The 23,985-nt window shown below is 40.7% G+C and overlaps 2 protein-coding genes across 2 annotated transcripts; one reads left to right on the top strand and one right to left on the bottom strand.

Moving 5' to 3' along the window:
* The first annotated feature begins 10,958 nt into the window (after positions 1-10,958).
* Positions 10,959-12,496, top strand: LOC126751047 (enhancer of split m3 protein). Its single transcript, XM_050460968.1, has one exon. It carries the CDS (start codon positions 11,147-11,149, stop codon positions 11,918-11,920), a length of 774 nt encoding a protein of 257 aa, XP_050316925.1. The 5' UTR covers positions 10,959-11,146; the 3' UTR covers positions 11,921-12,496.
* A 5,950-nt stretch (positions 12,497-18,446) lies between these two features.
* On the bottom strand, positions 18,447-18,944 carry LOC126751058 (enhancer of split m4 protein). Its single transcript, XM_050460981.1, has one exon. It carries the CDS (start codon positions 18,942-18,944, stop codon positions 18,462-18,464), a length of 483 nt encoding a protein of 160 aa, XP_050316938.1. The 3' UTR covers positions 18,447-18,461.
* Positions 18,945-23,985: the final 5,041 nt, after the last annotated feature.

Raw genomic sequence — 23,985 nt, 5'->3', positions numbered from 1 at the left:
TCAGCTTCAACATAAAAATAGATCCCACAGAGTACTTCAAACTCTGTTTAAAAGTTCTAAAGATATTTAGACTTTAACAGCGCGCTCTGGTTTAACCCGCCATCAACGTTACGCAGGCGTCGGTACAAAGAGACCATCAGCAGTTTCGGCTTAAACGCACGGTTCAGTTTCTTCACAGCCAATAACAACGTCGTTTTGGTGGCTGCTTGCTCATGCATTATTCATTTTGTGGTGCTACGTCATGCGCGAGACCAAGTAAGCAAAGCTTAACCCGGTGCAAATCCCAGCAATGCCTCAGTCGATGTATTCCAATCATACGCTTTAGCAGCACTTTCTCACGGTTTGATTTGGTGTCGTGCCACGCTGCGCCACGCCACGCCACACATTTAGCAACCGCAACGCCAACGGCAACAACAACAACAGCAGTAACAGCAATTGCAACAGTAATAAGAGTCGCATGGCAGCAAGCAAAATCAACATTGCCAGCATGCAGAAAGCGGCAAGTGCACAACCAACAACAACAACGCTAACAACAGTTACGATCATCATTATCATTAGTAGCAGCAACGTAGCAACAGTCCTCAGCGCAACAACAGCAATAAAGTGGTGGCGCATACGTAATCAGGCGTTAAGTTGTTGCGTCGCCGTCATCAAAAAAACTTTTTGAACGCCGCACTTTGCTTAGCAGTACTTTTATACCCTGAACAGGGTATACTACAATTATCAACAACCCAGAATGAAATGCAAGAGATTTTATAATCTATGGTATACAAGTATACCACCCAGAATGAAATGTACTAGGTTAGGTTAGGATAGATGGCTGATCAAAGAACGCACGTGGTATATCAGTCGACGTGAAGCCATAGAGAAGAAAAACTCCTGTTTTTGAACTGACAAATTAGCAAAACGCTTAGTAGCACAAGGTATTTAATTTCCATTTCCGCCAGTTCCGTCTGAAGGTATGCGCTCCCAAGTGCGGGACATGAGTTGTTTTCATCTCATCTTCTTTCATACAGCTTCTGCAGATGGTGTCTGGTAGGATTCCCAGCCTTACTGCGTGGACGCCAATAGGGCAATGGTCTGTTAAAAGCCATATAACTAGGGAGAGGCTAGACTTTCTGTGGACAAAGAGATCTCTAGATTTCTTGCGATCGATCTTGGGCCAAAAGGTGTTTGCGACAGCGGATATACAAGCTTCCGCGAAGCCCAGCTATCTAGTACTAAAACACAGCAAGATATGGGAGCACCGACCCACACCTCTTCTATCGATACTAATTATCTGCTTATTTCTTGGAACCGCCGTTATCGGACTTTTATTACTATAGCATATAGCTGCCATACCGACTGAGCAACCAAAATCAAGTTTTTGTATGGAAAGCTACATATATTTGACAAGACATTCGGCCTTAACGAAGTATGACACGCAACATTGTGAAAGACAACGCTATAATCTAATCTTGTTTAGATCAGACCACTATAGCATATACTAGCTGCCATTTATAGCAATCTGATGGATCAAAATAAAGTTCCTGAATGAATCAGTTTTTTTTTTGAAAGATATCTTTACGAAATATGGCATAGACCAGCACCGGTGCGACTGCGAGATCATTTTGGTCGAGAGTAGAACCCGGGAGATCTTTTTGGTCGGGAGTAAAATGCGGAAGATTTACTGAACTACTTGCCCTAAGTAAAGTTCATCTTTCCGCAAACGTAGAAATTCTTACAGGACAATGTCCAATAGGGGTTCGCTTTGTGAGGGTTGATTCAGTATATAAAAGTTTTTAGGCATGTACCTCAACGGACAGGTTTCTAAGTTTGCCAAATAAGATCCGTTTCCCTGGCCTAACCTGACCTATTTTCCAAAATAACGCCACAAACTCCGCACATATTTATCAGATCGGACCACTATAGCAATTTCAGATTTAATTATTCTTATAAGAAATACAACTGTGAAAGGTATTATAGCTTCGGCGCAGTTGAAGTTCAAATTTTGTCTTATTTAGTTTATTTACTTCGCTTTTAATTTTATTTGCTATAATTTTTTTTTAGTTTTAACACCGTTCATTTCTTTAGATCGCGTTTCTTTTGCGCTGAAGTGCCGCGGCAGCCAGTTTATGACCTCTTTGCTGGCGTCGCCGACATTAGGCAAGCGCTTTGTGACACTCTGCAATGTTGGCCACTCAACACACGCTAATGACCGTTTAATTCGGATCAACACGGCCGCAACTACTACACCGGTTGCTCCGCCGTCTCCGTCACCGTCACCGTCATCATCGTCATCGCGCAGTCGCTATGACACTGACCTCTAGCCGGCCACTGGTTTGGACTCACTTGTTTGCTAAGTTTATTATTATTATTTTTTTTTTTTTAATTTTCATGAAGCGTGTTAAACGATTTGTCAAGCGGAAATCATACGCTGTTGAAATTTTTTACTACGAAAACTTGTAATTTTCGTAATTTTTCTTTCATGTGATCGAATGTTAATTGAAGGTCTTTTATCGTGCTCCAGTTGTGGCGGTCTAAGCGTGGGAATTGGTAAGCTTTTGAAAGTCTGCGCTTAATGGATCGTTATGAGCATGTTTAATAATAATTGGCACTAAATAATGAGTAACCAGTAAAGATTGTTTTAGGAATATAATAATTATACCTCGGCGAGAGTTCACTAAATAACGAAACTAATAGTGAAAGTTTTTCTTTCACCAGAGCAATCGCCCTCTACAGGCAATACGGAAGTTTCAAAATCAGTTCATTATAAAGAAGATTCTCGCACAAATCACCAAGTCCTTCAAATACTTTGTAAAGCTTGTTTGGTTTCCCATTTGTCGGACAACTCCTAGCAAAAGTTTTCGGCTAATGTCTTTTTACAAAACTCCAAAGCGGTGGTGGGATGCAGCCAAGATAGTCTTGGGGCGCCAAAAGCTCTTCTTCAAACAGCGTTGTATGTCGCACCGTCTCAACGAATGCAATACAGGTGTTGTTAGGACCATCCCCTCTTGATCTGCATTCTGGTTAAGGAGGGGTTTGAGTGTGTCATTGCTGCAAAATGACTGGATATCTAACGACGCTGTGGAGAGAGGGGGACATCTAGGAAGCAGGAGGCTTCTATTTGAAAGAGTTAGGAGTAAGTGGCAAAACCATTGTGATAATAGCCATAACGGCCGAGTGACTTACGAGTGCATTCGGATGTTGGGTTTGTGGAAGGAAATCCAGACTTCAGATTTTGTCTGAGCTTGTGCTTTCTACTTACTGGACATGGACCTCTGTATGTATTTTTGCCTGGATTTGTATGTGGAGCACCCATTGAGGATTGGGTACATATCATTGCAGAATGTCCAATGTATTCGGATATTACGAACCTTGAGGAAATGGGGATTAGCTATACAGATGGAAGGCCAGATGTCAGCGGTGTGATTTCCACTAGTTGGCATGCCGAACAGTTAGGGACGTTCGAAATGTTTGCGCAATTGGCTGAAACTTAAGGTTAGGTTCTTGTGTGATTAGTGGCTGCGTGGGATGAGAGTATGGGGTCCAACCCCTGGTAACCAGTCCAGAGCAGTATAGAAGCTCAACTGGTAGTAGTTTCGGCTACGAGGACTGACCGGAGACTTAATTCTGATACCACGTGGAGCAGGAGCCCTTGGAGTTCGCTCCAACCTGTTCATGCGGATCGATGCGTATCGTGGTGGTTATGGTTAAAAGTCTGAATGCGGGCAGAGTGTTTTGATCACTCAATGTGTAGTTGCATTGCAACCGGGTGCCGGTCCCAAATCACGACAGAGGTTTTAGATGGGCCTCGAACCCTATCAAGGTGGTTAGTGTGTCCATTCCAAACTGCAAATTGGTGCTAAAAATGCCTAGCATTTCCAAAGTGCTGATAAACGCCTTGATTTGATCTGCTGTGATTTTAAGGGATCAGTAGGGTAATCTGGCCTGTTTTTTTGAAATCTTTTTCTTATAGAAAATTTTACTCTATGTACAATAGCACTTTTTTCACATATCATGAGGTATTTTGATGACATCTGTCGGAGAAATGGTTGGGTGAATAAGGTGCGTTTTTTCACTGGCGGACACGATTTCTCATGTTTGGATCATCTGAAACACAAAAACCCAATTCATTCTTAAAAAATACGTGAATGGTTATCGAACCAACTAGAATCATGAAAAAATTTTGATAAATAAAGAAGTAATTAACGTTTTTTTTCCCCATGTTTTTTTACAAAAATTTTGTCATAACATTGGCAATAAATTATGAAAAATTATGAATCTAGATAGCCAGGCGTTTTGTGAACATTTAAAAAAAATTAGGCAAATAAGTTGAGTAGTTCGACCGGAATCATGTCGGCCAATTTGAAAAAGTGTGTTTTGAGAAAAACGCGTTTAAAGTTTGAGGTACAGGTGCGTATTGTACTCCGAGTGCTCCATACGTCGAGCGGTATTATTATTTTTGGGACCTTTTTCGAAACCTTCCAATGGTAAAGTGGGTTTCTACATTAATTCCAAGGGTATAAGGGAACAGAAAAGTTAAAAAACAAAAAAATTGAATAAAGATTACCCTACTGACCCTTTAAGCTCGTTAAATTTGGTCATTCCCCTCTCAAGTTTATAATTTCTGATGCCTTTACTACGCCAAAAAAGTACCTGGGCTCAGCTTATATGAGATCTTTATGGGGTTTTTTTTCACAAAGAGCGCCTAACTCGGAAAGATTTATTTTTTATTACAGATGTATGAATTGAATTATCGTAACACTGATAAAGAGCTTATGAAAAATTATAATGAAATCATAAATTTTTAGAATTTTTTTATCACTCTTTTACCGCAAATGATTGTCAAGCTTAAAGAGAATGAATGTGGTTTTATTCAAAGGGGAACTCATTATTTATTGCTATGTATTAATGGAAATAAGACGTTCCCAATTCACTCTGATAGTTTACGAGATTTTATGAAAATCTCACTGTTTAGAAAAACATAAATCTAAAAATATTTTCAGAAATTTATTCCAAACATCGGAAGCTATTTCAAAAAATTATGTACTCAACCGCAATTTTTTAGCAGTAAATAAATTATAACTAGTTGCACAGTGTTCGTGGTTCTTACACACACAATGTACAACATGTACATAGTTACAACAATTTAAGGGTCGTGATAAGATTATCAAGAGGGTCTAGTACCAAAAAGTATGCTTCTATGTAGCCAATTCGAGGATTTAGTTCATTGGATTCTCGGAAATATTGACGTTAAAACAAGAAAACCGGCATCATGTAATGTTAAAAATCAAGTAAAATAACACCGATTAATGATCTCGATCGCCATCTACAGTTTGAGAAAATTCCAGCAAGGATAACAAACAGTTATCCATGCCACCGTGATGTCTTGAGTCGAAAAGGTATCAAGAACAAAAAACACTGTTCAAAAAGTCATGAGTTATCAAGCCACATTTTATAGTGCAGTGACCAAAAACAACGAAGAGTTGATGATTCGGAGCAGTATTTGGGGATATTCAGGCCTAATAATTCCGAGTTTTTGCATCGATATGTGACAACCGAGGAAACAAGTCTCCATTTTTTCACTCCGAAGTCCAATCGACGGTCATCTGAATAGACAGCACACGATTAACTCACTCTAAAGCTTTGAAACCTTAACAGTCATCTGGCAAGATTATGGGCGTCTGTATTTTGGATGCGCGTGGAATAATTTTTGTTGACTGCCTTGGCCTTATTAGACTGTTTGAAGGACGAAATCGCCGAAAATAATGCACCGTGTCTCGAGCCAGTGCAAACGATGCCAAAAGTCCATGAATAGGATTTCGAATTCGATTCTGCATCCATCGTATAGCCCCAAGCGACTATTTCCTGTTCTTGGATCTCAAAAGAATGCTCGCTGAAAATAAAGTTTCCTCGAATGAAGAGAAGTCGCCAAAACTGAGGTCTACTTTGAAGCTAAGAACAAAAGCTTTCCACACAAGCACTCGATGCCACTTGTTCAGTTTATGTGCTATAGTGGTCCGATAACGGCGGTTCCGAGCAGCGACTTGGCGAGAAAAGGACGGGTACGAAATTTCTGGTCGATATCTCGAAAACTGTGGGACTAGTACATATATACAAATGGACATGGCTAAAGCTAGTCACGCTGACCAATTATGTATACTTTTTTGAGCTCCGACGTTTTTTTGGGTGTCACAAACTTCATGGCAAACTTAATATACCCTGCTCAAGGTATACAAATAAGTACATTTCAACCGCACTGCAAGTGTGATATGCATGCGGCTGCGAACGCTTCAAAATAGACCTGCAAAGTCCTAAAAACAAGAGTTTGTGGTCTACAAAACTGATAGGGCTGAATATTTATGTAAATATTTTACTTAAAATATATGTATGTATATGTATAAGATATCAGTGAAACTAGAATTAGCTTATCAGCTTGCGGGAACACGAAAGGGCTTTTTAATTAGCGATAATTTACTCGTATGCCACCAAAACCATTGACACCAGCGCGAAAAAATATTGAGATTGTATTTTTGTATTTTTGTATGTTTCTATATTTGTCATTTTCGTATACTGCACTCAAGGTCCCCTGCCAAGTTGACAAGCCAGCGGCGCCGAATCAATGGGTGCGGGAATTTGTGTTGCATTGCGTTGCGCTGTTGTTGAGTGATGGCTCCTCGAAAACTGCAGGGTTTTTTTTATTATTATCCAGAAAAGTGTAAGTATGTTCGTATTTGCTTAAAACTAAATTCATTATATTTGCATACAAAATTGGGAAGGCAGGGTATTTCGATAAATCCGAGACTTTTTGAATTGAAATTTTATTGAGTTGCTGCGAATTGAGAGCTCTGTATTATGCGTGAGTGAATCCAGAAGCACAATTCGGTTAGGTTAGGTCACAGGGTTGCTCTTAATCGACGAATCTCACTTGGACAGATGAACATCCTTTTGGTTACCTATAAACTTATAGTAGAGTGCATCATCAGAACCTCATATATGGACGAAGCGTTTTGAGTTCACCTCAAATTTACTAAGGCGATTAGTTTCAATGCCAGCTACTTCGCCTACCTACATATAGCTTTTTCAAAGATCGTCCTACAAAATATTTCGCCGCACCGCGAGTAAATCCGCTAGACAGTGTCCAGGTAAACCATTGCGCCGAGATTGACTTCGCTAATATTCGGATAACCTCTTACTGCTCACTCTTGAGCCAGAAGTTTCTCGCAGTCGCAAAGGTTCTGGTTGTTGACCAGCACTTGTTGAGATGAACGACCAATTTGAAGATACTTTTGACCACTGAGATTTCATACAACATGTATTATAGTTGTAAAAATACAAATAATTTTCTACAGTTTGCAATAGACCATGAGGATATTTTCAGGAAACTGAGTGTTTTAAAGATGAAGACCAACATTTCTTAGAATAATAGTGAAGCTCTCACCACAAATCAAAAGAAAAGTATAGAATTCTCAGCACTTTCAGCCAAGCTCGCCGTCTCGACAGTTGCTGAGTAAATTGCAGCGGCTTCGACAAATAAAACGGAGCAAAGTCCATCTCACTGATTTTTAGTATGTGTAATAGTGGACTCCTTCTGGATCTCGAAACTCGTACCGATTAGCTTTCTATAGTCCATCCATGATTCCAACGGCTGCAGCATCGATCATTGCAAATATGCCAAGGCTTCCTCGCAGTCATGGATTGATAAACCCGATCAACTCTTTCAAGTTTAATCTGCTTAGGAGCTGATGATCCCGATGGAGCGCACGTGAACAGTAGAAATGCAGGTGCTTTGTAAAGCCAAAGCTCATGTTTGTGAAATTTACGAAGCAAGATTGTCCGCAAAACCACTGATTCAGTACAACGCCCTCGTAAGTACGTGCATTTAGCAAAGCAAATACTTAATGTGTGCCGACTTGATGTTCATTGGAAAATAAATAAAATGTAAACACAAATTATTGTATATCGTAATTTTTGGGTGACTAACAGTTATGAATATGTTCGCAGTTAAATGCTGTGCGTTCCCCCTCAGCGCATTAGGGACAAGCGACGTGAGGTTAAAAACATCAGCCAACAAATCCCACAACACTTGTCGCAGCAACAATGACTGACAGACGGCTGATGGCTTTACTTTTGTAATTTGCGTGTTTTATGTGTGTGTGTGTTGGTGTGTGTTGCGGCACCCCACCCGAGAAGCGGCAAATTATGTGTGTTGTAAAAAAAGTAACAAGAGCCCGCAAGTTTTCTGCAAAATGCCGATGCACTGTTATATGGTAGAGCAAACTGTGGGACCCATGCGCTCCCCAACAAAAACAAAAATTAAACAACAACAAAAGTTGACTGCAAACTAAACTAAAACAAACAAAACAACACGTCAAACAGTCGGATCCCGTGTCCCACCATCTGCCCAGTAAACCCCGGCAAGCTATTCATTGACCGTCCATCCGTCAAACGAACGCCCGTCGGCTCGACCGCCAACCAACTCAATTGATACGCTTCAACGAAATTCATGCCATCATCATCAGTCGAGCATGCCTCAGCGTAATTGCGCGACTTCAAACCTACATACAAACGACCGAAGAGCTCCAGCTAAGGCGCAGCAGTGGCGCAAAATGCGGGACCCAACCGGCAGCCCAATAACTAAAGCTCAAACAAGTACAAAAAAAGTAAAAGAAAGAAAAGCCTACAACAATAGCAATAAGACCAACAAATACTTAAAGCGCAAAGTAACAAAGGCAACATTTCAACAACAATCCATCGGATCGCATCGCCACAATCGTCGACGTCGTCATCGTCGTCGCGCATCGCAACGTATCGCAATCCATCCATCCGTCCATCGTGTGGGAAACACACGACAAATCTGTTTCCCACGGTCTGGAAAAGTGTGTAGCGTACGAACAAAATACACAATGCGATTTACGAAAGCACCAGCAATAACACCAACAACAACAGTAGTAATAAGCAACAACAGCATGACACAAGTCAGTGGCAGCGGCAGAGAACTGTCATCATTGACAATAAGTAAGACATGCCCGCGTGGTGGGGCCAAACAACCAAGCAGGCAGGCAGCCAGCCAACCAACCAACCAACCAACCGACCGAACGTCCATTGCATTGGTATTTGTGCCCCTAGCGGGCAATTCCGTCATCCGACAACTATGTTTGCATGCACGTTGTCGTTATTGATCGTGTGAGCAACACTCCAACGTGTTATGCTCTTCTGATTGGCACAAGCGCCGCGCACGATCACTACTTGCTGGCGCGTCTCACGAACACCGTGTCGCTCTCTTTTGATTATGTGTGCGGAGTACGCGTGTGCTCATAGTTATACTGAGCAGTTTGAAATGGCAAAGTGTTGCTGGTCGTACGCTATGCGATTGGGCAGCAATGGGACCAATGTTGTGAAGTCCCGCGTGAATAACGGCAAGTGTTGTTGATGTTTGTGGAAATAACCCTGAAATAAAAGGTTTCCTTCGAGACTTTATGGATGTCCAACATATTTTATAAGAGCTTCCTTAGTGGGCCTGAAGTAGTTAGTCCGATCCGACAGTTGTCGTAATCAGATTTCGGAACTCGATTCTGAACGGATCATCCAGCACATATTGGAAATACTTGGCTCCTGAAGTGTTTTTACGAAGCTAATAAATAGTTTTGGTTCCTTGCTATATTTCTTTCATCGTGTTTAGAAATAACTTCAGGATTATTTTATGTAAATTCTTTACCGAAGTTATCCGAAGTTTTTACTGAACTGGCTAAATAACATACAAGGTTTTTGTAGAGAAGACTATTATACTAAGGTATCCGTAACTTTTGAAAGTCTCTTCATTCTAGTGTTTCATGTTCCACTAAAATATATATACGGTAGATATAACTTTACTATATCGTACGGTTGCAAGGACCTGGTGATTGCTTTGCTTCTCGAGTGCTTACGGTTCGGTGTCAGTCGCTCGTAAGGCCAATTAAGGGCCACAGCGGAATCGTAGGAAATTACAAAGCTGATGAAAAGCAAGGAAAGGCACCCTAGAACCGCTATCGGTAAAATGGGAGCGGGTGGGTTTCCCCATGTGTTCTGGACGGAAGCTTGGCCAGCGCTCGGCCACCATCGGTGCTGAGGAAAAAGTCTTTAGGCCCAAGATGAAACGCAGGAGATCTAGTGATCTCTTTGCCCTCAATAAGGCTAACCTCTTCCTAGTTGTAAGGCTTTTAATTGGCGTCCATGCTGTAAAGTTGGGAATCTTACCAGACAGATGGATTGCTGAAGATGAGGTGGAAACAACTCAACACTTCCTTCTTGACTGTCCCGCATTTTGGAGGTCAAGACTTAAACACTTGGGAGCGCATACCTTCAGACATCCCACCAAACTGGCAGGAGTGGAAATTAAACGCGTGTGCAAATTTGTATTGGATACTAAGCGTTTTGCTAATTTTTTAAATTCGAACAGTCTTTCTTTTCTATGGTGTCACAAAGGACAAAGGATGGCTCCGATAAGTCATCTAACCTATCCTAAGGCCAATTGCTGAGCCCGGTTTTCCCGCTTTTTCAAAAACTTCGTGCATGATCGGTAGATGGAGAAGGGGATATCTTGATCCACATTTGGGTATATGCCTATGTCCGGATACCAAATTGAAAAAAATCAAATAGCCGCAAAGTTGCTACCAAATTTTACCCATCACAATAAGAAACAACACTTTTCGGTCACACTTTGAACGCATTCCCATTCTCGCTTACTCTCTCACTGGCTGACTTTGAGTATCACAAAGCCGACAACAGTCATCAACGCAGCCACTGCACAGTAGTCTCACTTAGCACTGGTAGCACTTGCACCACACACATACATACACACCGATAGCACACAGTCGACCGACCACCATTGCGATCGTGCAGCGATCGTGCAACCAACCACCACAAACAGCAACCCGTACGAGCTGTGTGAGCGCAGAAAACCCCCTTATTGTATAAAAGTTGTGAACGGGGCAGGTTGTTGGCTCATTTTGAAACCGACACGCGAACCAGAAACAACTTATAAACGCTAAGCTCACTTGTGTCTCCCAACGGAGTTCCCAAAATCACGGATAACGAAAGAACGCGTACGCAAATTTAAATTTAAATAAATATAGAATTCAACCAAAGCACAGTTGCAACGCGCAATATAAAATAAATAAAAACAATGGTCATGGAAATGTCCAAAACCTATCAGTACCGCAAGGTGATGAAACCACTGTTGGAACGCAAAAGACGCGCGCGCATCAACAAGTGTCTCGACGATCTCAAGGATCTGATGGTGGAGTGCCTGCAGCAGGAAGGTGAACATGTAACGCGTCTCGAGAAAGCCGACATACTCGAACTAACGGTCGAACACATGCGTAAGCTGAAACAACGCGGCAGTCTTTCGCTACAATCTCAGGCTAGCGCGCATATCGAGTCCTTTCGCTCCGGCTACGTGCATGCGGCAGATCAAATCTCACAAGTACTACTGCAACAGTGTCAAGCGGATGAGTTGGGCGGCAAAATTATGAAATTCCTCTCGACGCGTCTCATCGAAATGCAACATCAATTGCTGCGCAGCTCAACGGTGACCGCCATCGGCGCAATGCCACCAACAACCGCCTGCACGAATGCCAACCTGTTGCCGTTGCCGTTAACACTGCAAATGCCAATGCCGTCGGCAAATTACAATTACAGTGAATGCGGTGAATCGTTGGGCTCACTAGAGTCACCGACCAGCGCCAAGTCGCCAATAGATTACTACAGTGCTGTTAGTGAGGCGGCGCATAGATCCTATGCTACTGCTGCGGCTGTGGCTGCTGCAGCGACAAGCACATGCAAGGAGCAGGATCTCATCGATGTGACGACGGTGGATAGTAGCTGTTCGACGCGCGATACCGCCTCCGTTGTGTCCGTGGATTCCTGCTCATCCGATCCGATGTGGCGTCCCTGGTGACTAGCGGTGCACCATTAGTTAAGGCTTTAGTTGTAGTTGTATAATACACGCACACACACATACACAATTGGAATGAAATTGTATCAACAGAATCGTCTGTCTTCCAAGGCGCACGTAGCAGGCGTGGGCTGGCGCTGTGGCCCCTGAACCAATCGTCGCAACGTGTTTCGCCACACACACACTCACACATATGCAGTGCACACTTTGCTTTACTTGTTGTCTGTGATATAATATAATATTACTTGTATGCATAAAAGTGTTTGAATGCATCATTACAAAGTTCAGCGTCATCTGCTTTATTTATTGTATAATTTAGCGCGTTCAGAACAAATAATTTATATTTTGTTTATTTTAATTAATTGTAAGCTTTATTTGAACTATAAGTGCTGTAATGTCAAACAAAAAATCGAAATGAATATTTGTTTTGTAAGTTGTCAGCAATCTATGGAAGTGAACTGGTATTCCTCTAACTGGTATCAAGCTTTAACGGCAAATGCCAAATACCTAATTCCTGAAGTTACATACATAACACATAATATTTAAAATAAATTGAGAATTAATGCCTGAATTTTTAAATCATATTTTTTTAATTTTTTAATTCAGTTATAGTAAAGGGTGATCTATTTCGAGGTTCCCTACTTTTTTAAAGAAAAAACACAGAAACTTCAAATTTAATGGGGAATGTTTATTATCAATCGAAAGAACATTCTTTGGCATTTACTTTTTGAAGATTATCTCTTTCAAATGTTGGACGCGGCTAAGACTCTCAGATGGTCCATTCGTTGAGTCCAAATTTCGACCATTTTAGCCGGTAACTGGCGAATGACATGCATGATGTTTTGCTCCAAGACCTGAATTGAAGCGGGATTGTCCACATAGACTTTAGACTTTACATATCCACACAGGAAAAGGTCTAACGGTGTGATATCACACGATTTTGGTGTTCTCTCAATAAATCTATTGCGGCGAAATAACGAAATTCAATTTCAGGCATCAATTAGTCGGTTTTCGTTGCGCGATAACTGTCAGCATTGACGGTTCCGTTCTCACCGGCAACATTTTCGAATAAATATGAATTGATGATTTCATCGGCTCTTGAATCTCTTTCGATTGTTCTTTGTTCCCAAAGCGGCAATGTTGCTTGTTTACTTACCTACTGAGCCAAAAATGAGCCTTATCACTGAAAAAAACTTGGCTCGGAAACGTCGGATCTTTTTGGAACTTTTCAAGAGCCCATAGAGCGAAGCGATGTCGCTTAGAAAGATCGAGCGGTTTCATACCAGAATAAGTGCAAAACTTGGTGCTTGTCCTTACTAAATCGCCGACTAGAAGTAAAATGTGCCTAAATTAACGCATGATTGGAATTAAACAGAAAACACAGTTTATAGTCTTTCAATTGTAATATTTTTATTGAAACATTAAGTATATAGAATAGGTTCTAAGGGGCCAATTGTGATCACCAAGGCCAGAGAGTAAACGCGTTGGAAAAGTCTCATGTGGGTGCTCAAAACCCCAAAAGAGGCAATTTCGGCGATTAACAAGCCCAGTAAGGTGAAAATGGGCTTCATCGCTGATGAAGATTTCGCTCCAAAAATCAGCATCCATTTGTTGATGCTCAATAATCCATTGAACAAACTTTCTTCGCTCTGTATGGTCATACGATTTTAGTTGTTGTGTTATTTGAATTTTGTAACCATGGAGAAACAGATCTTTATTGAGTATACGCTGTAGAGAGCTTCTTGATGTTTACTCTCGGATTTTTGTGCCATTTCAGTCTTGCGGGGACCTATGTTCAGTATAGTATCAAATGACTGAGACAAATTGCGCTCTACATATGGACTAGGTGGTTCTAATACCATTTTCTTTAAGTACTTTCAATGTTCAAGTTATAGTAGGTCTCTGACGCTGTTTTTAGTGACTAAATGCTGATCTGAATTGGTATGAAAATGGAAATATTTTCTAGGTTACGGAAGATCTAAAAGCACCAAGTAGAATACTCGCACAAGCCGATAATGGTGCACTGATACACTCAGAACCACACTTAAAGTCATGACATCAGCACCTGTCCTTTAATAAGTGCTGTGCTCTTTTGGGCCCTCATACATCAAAACTGCTGTTTTTGCAAGTTCAGCGACTTAGTATTATCAATGCCGAGTCATATGTGTTGAAGGAAAGCCGACCGTAGTTATTACCCCTTCCCTACCTCAACTCTTTACCCGTTAACCAATGAATCTGAGTGGGTTCGTTCCAGCACAAGGCGTGCCTGAAGTGATAATTAGTAAGCAATCTTTGCAAGAGAGGACGGTTGAATTGAAAATATATGTATGTATGTTGTTTACGTATTTCTATGATAACACGACATTTACTTATTGGAAATATTTTTTATGTCAGTCTATTAGACCAATTGCTTGTATGGGAAGTCAAATATTAACTTAAGTCTATCAAGGTGTATCCTTGGTTGAACAACTCTAGCGATTTAAAGACGAATCTCCTGTAAAGCAGAAGATTGGATTAGAAGATTGGCATTTTAAAGTGGCTTTTCTTTTTGTACTGTCGATTCACTCACTATCACGATATTAGGAGAAATTCAAGAATTTCTAAGTGGAATATATACCTCTACTTTTGCTTTCGATTGCAAAACGATAACCGACCCTATTGTTGAAGTAAATTTCCTTGGAGTGTTGACATTACTTTAAATTAAAGTACTTAATCACCGCTTTTGCAAATTCTAAGAACATTAAGTGTCACCTGAATTCCCCACAAAAGTTAATCAGAGGCCTACAAGACACGAATAAGTTCCTATCTATAATAGCTTAAAGCTATGGGCCTTAACTTTAAGTATAGCATGCAGATCGGCGATAGAGCAGTGTAAAGTTAGCCGCACTGGTTCTAAATTTTCGTCTATATGAAAGTTCAGTTGATCAGTAAACCGTTAACTCTTAACTCCTACTGAAACCACAGAGTTTGCTGCTTTTTAGTATTTCAAATAAAATATAAACCCTTATTGCTGTGCCAATACTTTTCGACTAACCACAAATAGCTGAATAACCAAGTTGCTGACGCGAAAGCTGGAAAAAGTCCCAACCAGACATCAACCGCTCCTTCCTAAAACGTGAATACGCTTCAGATATCTATCCAACTCATTCCGCAAATGGACTCAACAACATAGAAAGAGGCTGAACTGCTAACGGTTTAAGTGTGTGGGCCGCAAAGCCGACTCAACTTAAATTGATCGCATTTAAGGCAGATTACTTCTAAAATTGATACTCTCAGCGGCACCTGGCGGCGATCAAGCGCATTAGCCACATAACAATTAGTCTAATTGGAACGAGGCAGCAAAATTACAGGGGACCAATCAGAAACACTAAATGATTGTCCAGTTGAAAGACAATAAGCCGAAATGTAACTAAACAACTAAAGTAACTATGTATGTGTGCCTGTCGGTAAGGCCTATAATGCCAACTAATCTTAGCGAGAACGAAGAACAAGCTACCTGTGTGTGCAGTCAAAGAAATAATTACGATTATTATGGTGGCGGAAATTAACAAAAGAAATTGGAAGTGTAAGAAAAGTGGCAATCGTCGTAAACACTCTTAATTAGTGAGAGGGGAGAAAATAAATGAGCTGTAAATTGCCGAGCTATAATGACAAAGTAGGGAATAATAAGTGTGGTGTATTTTGTTTCTTTTTTTGTTTTTAATTTCAATGGGAACGTGTGAAAATATTAAGAAATCAATTTCGAAATTCTAATAACTATATTCATTTGTACATATCCAAGTGTTTTAAATACAAAAAAGAAATTTGCTTAGAAAGTCTAACATGGAATTGTAGTATAGTTCTGGTTTATCATGACAACTAAGACGTATTGAATTAGAGTCTGTATCTTGAAGTAACAATTAGTGTTTACCACATGAGCCTTTGGAGGAGAGAGGCAGTGCGCTTCTTTACGTTGGCCCATCCGTAAAGAAGATTGGAAGGCTGCAGCCATTAAGGTAACAGTAGATATACTGCTCCGGAGTACAGCCTCCTTCACAGAAGGGACCATTTACTCAGATAGCAGAGCGGCGATACTAACTTTGAACTCATTAACAGCGTGTTCAAGGTTGGTCGAGAAGTGCTTAATCTCGCTATCAATAGTATCGAGTGTCTTTGTGATAAAATTGGTTTAGTACCAGGTCATAGGGAAATCGCAGAAAATTGTAAAGTTTATGAGCTAGAAAGGAAAGGCGCCCTAGAATGCGTATCCTCCTGTGCTCTACTACTACTTGGCCAGCGCTGGGCCATCATCGGTACATCATCATATCGATCGCAAGAGATCTAGTGATCCCTTCGCCTCAGTAGGGCTAGCATCTCCTTAGTTGAGGGGCTTTTAAACGGCCGTAGCCCTATTAGCGTCCATGCTGTAGGGTTGGAAGTCTTACCAGATGCCATTTACAGAAGCTGTATGGAAGAATATGAGGTGGAAACAACTCAACACTTCCTGGTTGGGTTCGCAAATTAGCAATTTTCACTATATGTATTTGTAAACTTTCTCCTCTAACCAACTTGATGCAAGAAGTTCCTCAGCATTCTCGATTCTTGGTGAAATTCCGCACAGCGATCGTCAGCTTACTCTTTCTGCATGAGTGATTTGAAGTTACGCCTAGATCTTTCTGGATGGATTCTCCAGAATGTACGGGTTCGTAATAAAAACTCATAAACAGCTGATTGTCTTAAAGAAACCAAAAAGAACTCACAAATACTCGTGTTAAATTACGTTACAGTTAAGCGATTGATTGAAAGGAGAAGCTCTCGAACAGCATACCGCGGGCAGCCACACTTAAGACATCATTAGCCACATTGTGCTCCCGGGTGGTAACCAAATTAAGACTTATCGAACAATTCGGTGGATTTGGTAAAAAAAACTGGTTTTAAACTCTAGCTGCTCATTGTCTTTTAAGTTCAAACATTAGAAGCCATGGAATATATACCATCTTATCCATCTGAAGGCTGCGCATTGGCATAGATAATGTTCCAGCCTCTCATGATGCTTTTTGCATGCTGCATTCCACCCAATTTACTTTTCCGATTTGCTGAAAATGATATCTTAAGGGTAGATGGCCCGTGATAACTTCAACAATATTACTTTACTTAGACGTAGAAGCTTTTTGATTAGTCCAAAACTAACCCAAAGTTACTTTGTCTTCTATGTTGCCTGTATTCCAAGACATGAGCTGTGCCTCTTGTGTCCACATGCCAGCTTCTGTTTTGCCCACAGTTCTTTTTTTAGGGAGTCTACTTTCTGATTTCGCCGTTTTCGTCAATAATATAACCATTGATCTAGTCTTTTCTACTGGAGAGTGAGAACGTTGTGTATAATTCTTCATGGATCTTCTTTTCTCGGTCGCATTACGAAATATGTACCATTTTGGTCGACCACGTTTTACCATTTTTCGGGTAAAGACCTTATTCTATCAGTGTAAAATTTTTCTGGCTGCTCGGCGAAAAACTGCGACAAGTAATTTTCACAGGCCCCTCTTGGCTGGACTCAGAACTATATGGTGGATGCATCAAAACTTCCCAGCCAAGCTCGCCAAGTTTTTGCGGAGTCATCAAAGATGTGTGTGGTCTAGCGTTGTCCTGGTGAAAGACGAAGCCCTTTCTGTTGGTCAGTTCGGGTCGTTTTTTTCGATTGCTTGCTTCAATCTTATCAGTTTTTGACAGTAAAATGTAGAATCAATCGTTCGACCAGGCTGAAGAAGCTCATAGTGGAAGATTTCTTCATAATTTTTACTCATTTTTGAACCGCTTTAACTTTTTCTTAACTCCCCGAATTTAATTTTGGTTAAATGAAGCTTAATCTCACCTTTCCAGCACTATATGGTATGACACAATGTGGTAGGTAGCACTGGAGATATACGACTGCAGCGACATCTATTGACAAAATACGAAAAGACTTTTTCGACTACCAATAGACGATAACTGTTATCGTCACCTAAAATGCAAAATAACGTAACATCACTTTTCATACGTTTACAGGCGAAGGAAAAACGTTATATTAGAAACCACACATATTGAAAAAAAATTTTAGTTTTGGTTATAAAATTATTTTTATTTCATTTGGTTACGATTTTGATTACGAATGTTTCATCATCTACCTCAAAGAATATGCAAATTTCTAAGAAAAATATTTTGTCGAGTACTTAAATTTTAGGGAACCACATTACAGCTTGATATTTTAATTTTGAGCACAAAGTAAAGCAGAATGCGATAACAAAAACCAAGCAGAGAGTAAGAAATCCCCAACCAAACCGCATAAAGATAACACAAGAGTATTTAGTTTTTGTTTTCATTGTTATATTGTATAATTATTTCTTTTGTATAAATATTTGTAAACATTAATTTTCTAACCATTTCTTATAAACATGTAAGTACTTTCAAAAATATCACAAACAATTAAAGCTTTGCGTTTCTCAGCATGATCCACTATGTGTGTGTGTAGTGGACCTGGAAGACCTCAATGGCGCTGTATCACACTCGCTCGCTCATCACAAACAGGCGCTTAGGCTTGTGCCCAACGATCTTGCATTTGTGTGGTGGCGATTTGATTGCCAGTGCTGCAGTACAAGGGTTCGATAAGATCATTATCGGCTGGCAAATCAGTGTTGGCGGTCCAGAAGAAAGTACCATGTGCTGTGCGTAAGAAATGTACGGGCACTGTGGTGATATCGGCAAATTCGTAATCTTCCAAATCGCATGAGGCGGCCAAACGTTCATTGGCATCATTCTCGCAGGATTCGAGAGAGATGCACTCAGCTACGGACTCCAGATCGGCATTGCGTGAATTCTCCAGAGATTCGAGTGATTCCAATGAGTTGGCTTTCTTGCTGTTGGCGAAATTCTCCAACAATTCTTGTTGTTGCTTTTGCTTTTGTTGTTGTGTTTTGAAGAGTTGCTTCAGCAAACGCTTAATGCTATAGCTGACCTTCTTCTGTTGCTTCTCGGCGCTCATGTTGACGCTGTTCTCATACTCGGCTGTGTACATTTTGTGTTGTGGTTTTGTTTTACGGTTATTTGTGTGTGAAGAAGAAAATATACTCAAAGACTTGCTTTTAACGTAGAGCTGTGTATGACTTGCTGCTGTTGCTCACTGTACGAATGCTATCGCTTGAATGATGTTGAGTCCTGTCGCTGGTGCGCCTTTTATACGAAATCGCACGGCGCATGCGCACAACAACAAGTATATGTGAAAAGGCATAGCAGGTCACAGGGTAGAGAGAGAGAGAGTAGTGAAGTGAATCGCACATAAAATTCCAATAGTACGCATAAACAAGTCGGTTTTCGGAGTGTGGGAACGCCAGCAGGATCTGTGTGCGCAGACAAAAGGAGCTGAAAAATCCGTACATAAAAAATGGCAGGTGCGTTTTCGACGTGCCACAGATGAGCGACGAGCTGTGTGCTGTGCTGTGCCGTGCTGGTGTGTGAGATTTAACCTGCAGCCGGTGGTGAGAGCGAGAGCGCAGCTGGCAAGCGCGCTCACTCACACCTGTGCGTTGACATGTTTGTGGCTGGTTGTGATGAGGAGGTGGATGCGAAGGAATTGTAGGGAATTGGAGATGCAGCAGACAGACAATGCGCGTAGTTATATATATAAGCCATAAGGATAATGGGCATAAAAGTAATTCATTTCATTTCATTTCATGTCGGAGTCTGCTTATCCTGGCACTGGGATCGTGTGAAACTCGTGTACGGTCATGTTCCCACACTTTTGAATGCAAGCCGTGTTTTTGCAAGCGGATCCTTTTGCTACTTGCCTTAAGGATCAAGCATTTTTTTTAGATTTTTTCTTCACTTTTTGTTTTTGTTAGTGATTTTTTTCTTTAATTTCAGTTTCTGTTATATGAAAACGTGCGTTGTTGTTGTTTTTTTTTCTTATATATTTTTTTTTTGTTTGAGGCAAACACTTGGACCATTTAATGATCACTTTTGGTTTTCGTTTTTGGTCGTGTCGGTTGTTGTTGTTGCTGCTGCTGCCCAAGTGTCCTGCTATCTTATAGTTAATGCCATCAAATTTTGTATGCAACAACAACGGCAGGTTGTTTTTGTAGTTTTTTTTTCTTATAAAGCAAATCGTGCATAAACTTTGTATGAGCACGCACAGAAATTTTATGGAACACGTGTGCATTTTGCTTAAGGATCCACAGGGACTGACGCTCTACATAGTAAATATGAGTATTGGAAAAAGTCTATATGGAAAAACGATCGTGGGAGAATATTTTCGATTTTCAACGCTTCAATGGCAAGGCAAATACAATTTATTGCTGCACTAAAGGGAAGCACAAGAAAGGAAGAAGAAGCAGCAGCATTCAGAAAAAATTGAAAATAATACAAATAAGGCTTACACAGCATATAAAGGAGTTATGGAGGCAAAAAAAAAAAAAAAATTAAAAAAAAATTGAAAATAAAATGTTGAAAAAAGTGAAAAAAAATGTTAAATAAAAAAAAATTAAAATAAAAATAAATTGAAAGGCAAATAATCTTAAGGAACATTTGTTGCTAGCATTAATGCTGCCTACACTCATTGTTGCTGCTGTTGTTGTACGCTGCTCTACGCCTTAATCGGTCGTTCGTCAGGATATTTGCGTTCACTGCGTGTAATTTAATAGTGTTGCATACCTCATGTCGCACCAATCAATTTGCTTTAGTGTTATGGTTTGCTGGTCTCTGTTGCTCACTGCTGATCCTTTGTGATCGTGGGAAGCAATTCGACAGTGTTTTGTTGGCCTTTAAGGTAATAAAATTTGTGTCTATCAGGTTTTTTTCGTTTTTTTTTTGTTTTTGTTTGTATGCCACAAAGCCTAAGTGCCACATCAGCATATATTTTTAGTTTCAAAATTTAATATCAATACCAGAGCGTTGTTGTTGTAAATTAACACAGAACTTTGTAAAAAAAATGTGAACTCTTGTGCCACAATTATGTGTGATGATCGGTGATCAACGAGCGATCAACATTTTTTGTCGCACTTTTTATTACTTGTTTTTTTGTTTTCACTTTTTTTTTTACTATTTACACTAACGACCTTTGACTACTTGTGCTCATAGCGGGCGTTATTTACTCATACATATTATTATTAGTTGCTGGCTGTGTTAAGCGGTGTGAGTGTGTGGCGTGCTGAGGTCCTTCGTGCGCGTGTTGGCTGCGCGCCGAACTCAAGCTTCTGGTTATTGCTTGTTAACTGGCGTATTGTTGCTGTTGTTATTAGTGATACTGCAGCTCTTTGGTGCAACATTGTTGTATGTTCTTGTTTTTTATTCCATGCCTCCTTTTTTGAGCATTCAGCCATGAAGGAGTGCTGGCTGCGTGTATGTGTGGGTTGCTGCTAAGCGTAATGCGGCAAGACGGCGCATGTGGGCCACGCGTTGTGCACAGGTTTGTGGCAGCGAAGGTGGCTACTCGATTATGCAAGAAATATTTGTGGTATATGTATGGAAGGCGCTAGTTTGCTTGGAAGCTGAGCTTTTTTCGCACTGGCAGTTGATTTTACTTAACATATGGTACACTGATGATGTGTTAATCAAATTTAAGCAACTCAATTAGTTAAGTCAATCAAGCGGGAAACTTCTTGCTCAACTGCCTCGCAAGGCAAGATTTAAATTTGAAAAAAAGAGCGATGCTTTTGAAAGCGCCCCAAGGTTTAATGAGAGATGTGTTCAACCATTCGTTTAGCGATGTTATTTCTCAATTGTAATAAAGGCAATAGACTTTGCCATGGTTGCGGTTGTAAATAAGTTAAGAAGTGCTTTCCGAGACTATTAATAGATTTCGGATGTATACTCAGCCATGGTTAGTGACTACGAATTCTTCGAAACAAACAATACGCTTCCTCCAGGACTGAAGAGGTGGACCATGAACTACCTGAGCGGTCGACAATCATCCGTACTATTTCGAGGTGTAACATCTAAACTGAGAAGAATTAAACAGAGGGTTCAGCAGGGTGGTGTCCACTCCCCGTTACTGTTTAACTTCTACATCTCGAAACTCCCACAGCCACCAGAGGGGGTTTCCATAACCTCGTACGCAGATGATTGCACGATGTTGACGTCGGGCTATGGAATCGATGGCATGTGTTCAAAAGTAAACAACTAGCTCTCCGACCTTTCTCATTTCGTCACTGCACGGAACCTCATATTTCATGGTCGCCTGGATGCAGTGGAACACAGATGAGGAAACCCCAGACCTGCCAGAACACTGCACTCCGGACCACGACAGGATGTCCCTTGTTATCTCCCATCGAACACCTATATAGTGAGACGCTTATGCTCCCAGTTAAGGAGTATAATGAACTCCTCTGCAAGCAGTTCCTGCTAGGATATTTTTGTAGGAATCACCCTTTCAGCCACCTGCAAGGGCCATCAAGAGGTTTTTCCTTAACTACGTCGACGACATCGTACAGTACGCCGACCCTTCAGGACTTCTTCGACGCAATATATGTCCTCAATGCAGATGAGTCTCCGCATGACACTGGCCACCTCTTTGCATGCCCTACCAACCCTACTCATCTAACACCCCTTTCTCTTTGGTCCGACCCCGTGGAAACAGCCCGTTTCCTGGGCCTCCCGCTAGATGACGTAGACGACAACATGGATAACCCTTACTATCCTAACAGAGATTGATAACCGTTAGAACAACAACGAATTCTTCAATATCCAATACCTACAACGTATAGGTGCCGACGTTCCTGTGTCCATCCGAGTGTATCGAGCGAGCGCGCAGAGGAAATGACTCGAGCGCGCAGAGGAAATGACTCGACATTCCACTTGGACATCCTCAACTCTTACAAAAAGTTTAATAAAATTTAGTAGATAGTTAAGTTCTCTCTTAAGCGTCTTCAACTGCAACTGTAATCGTAGAACTGAACGATCGAATAACCGCACTATCCCATATTATTCAATGTGAGATTATCAATTTCTTTATAACAAAGTTCAAAATCTAAAAGTTAATACCAATTCGTAAGTAAATTTTTTCTATTTTCTGCACTTCAAATTCTTTGTGCACCCTGCCGGAGCAAGGAAACACGATTAACCTTGTAGACATTCCAGTTTTGACGTTTGGATTCATGTTGAAATCAACTCTTATTCCAGGTGATAGATACCCGCGATAATTATAAGCTTCAGAACTACCGTCCTTCATTGACTAAACACATAGTAAAAGTGAACTTCTGTAAACAAAACCGGTTGACCTCCCGGAAGCTCCACCGCTGCAGTGATTAAGACATGAGCCCATCCACTTATACTTGTGGGCTGGTTAGGTATTCAACCATAGAGTTTTAGCATGAACGTTTATTGAATGGAGACACAAGCCTTTAAGACTCTACCTCTTCTAGCCGTTGAATGCTGTCCTGAATTGCTTATTGGTAATTCGCATCTAACCCTTGTAGCTAAAGGTCTTTCAGTTTGTGACCCGTCCGGTTAACTACAACTCGGCAATCGCAGAGTGCATAAAAATAAGTTTCAGTGAGTTAGTCGATCTCCTGACCAAAGAAGCTGCGGCAACCAGTCCGATAGTAGCGGACTGTTTTCAGTATAAAACAACACTGGCCACAAACGTCTGGGCTTCGACTGTTTCTGGAAGAGTTCGATACAAAACGGTTCAGAGAACTAGACGCTTTTCCCAGAAAGAATGTTAGGTAGTTTGGGAGATTTTATAGGATACTATTCCACGGATCTGAGTCGCTAATGTGGTCAAAAAGCAAAGACAACAGAACACGAGTTCCTAAATTACCCCGGGATCGTATGAAGATGGAGTCAGGACATCAAATATCTAATCTAATCGTCTAGTATCTTTTTTGACGTATGCTTTGCTGCTTTCATCCGAATGCTCGTTTAAAAGACTTAAGAATATAATTCTATTTGGTCATGGACGTAAGTCATAATATTTAAAAGGTTAGGCACATTGAAATTTGGAGAATTAGGTGCACAATTCACACCTCTTGTTATTTTTCTGGCAAAACTGGAATACCATTACGTTCATCTTGTGACGCTATTCAAGAATTAAGCCATTTTTTTGGTGTAGTCTTGTGAGTGGA

This window comes from Bactrocera neohumeralis, chromosome 2 (assembly GCF_024586455.1).
Source record: "Bactrocera neohumeralis isolate Rockhampton chromosome 2, APGP_CSIRO_Bneo_wtdbg2-racon-allhic-juicebox.fasta_v2, whole genome shotgun sequence".
Taxonomy (NCBI): Eukaryota; Metazoa; Arthropoda; class Insecta; order Diptera; family Tephritidae; genus Bactrocera; species Bactrocera neohumeralis.
The sequence above is the reverse complement of the archived record's forward strand: the minus strand, read 5'-3'. Positions and strand labels throughout refer to the sequence as shown.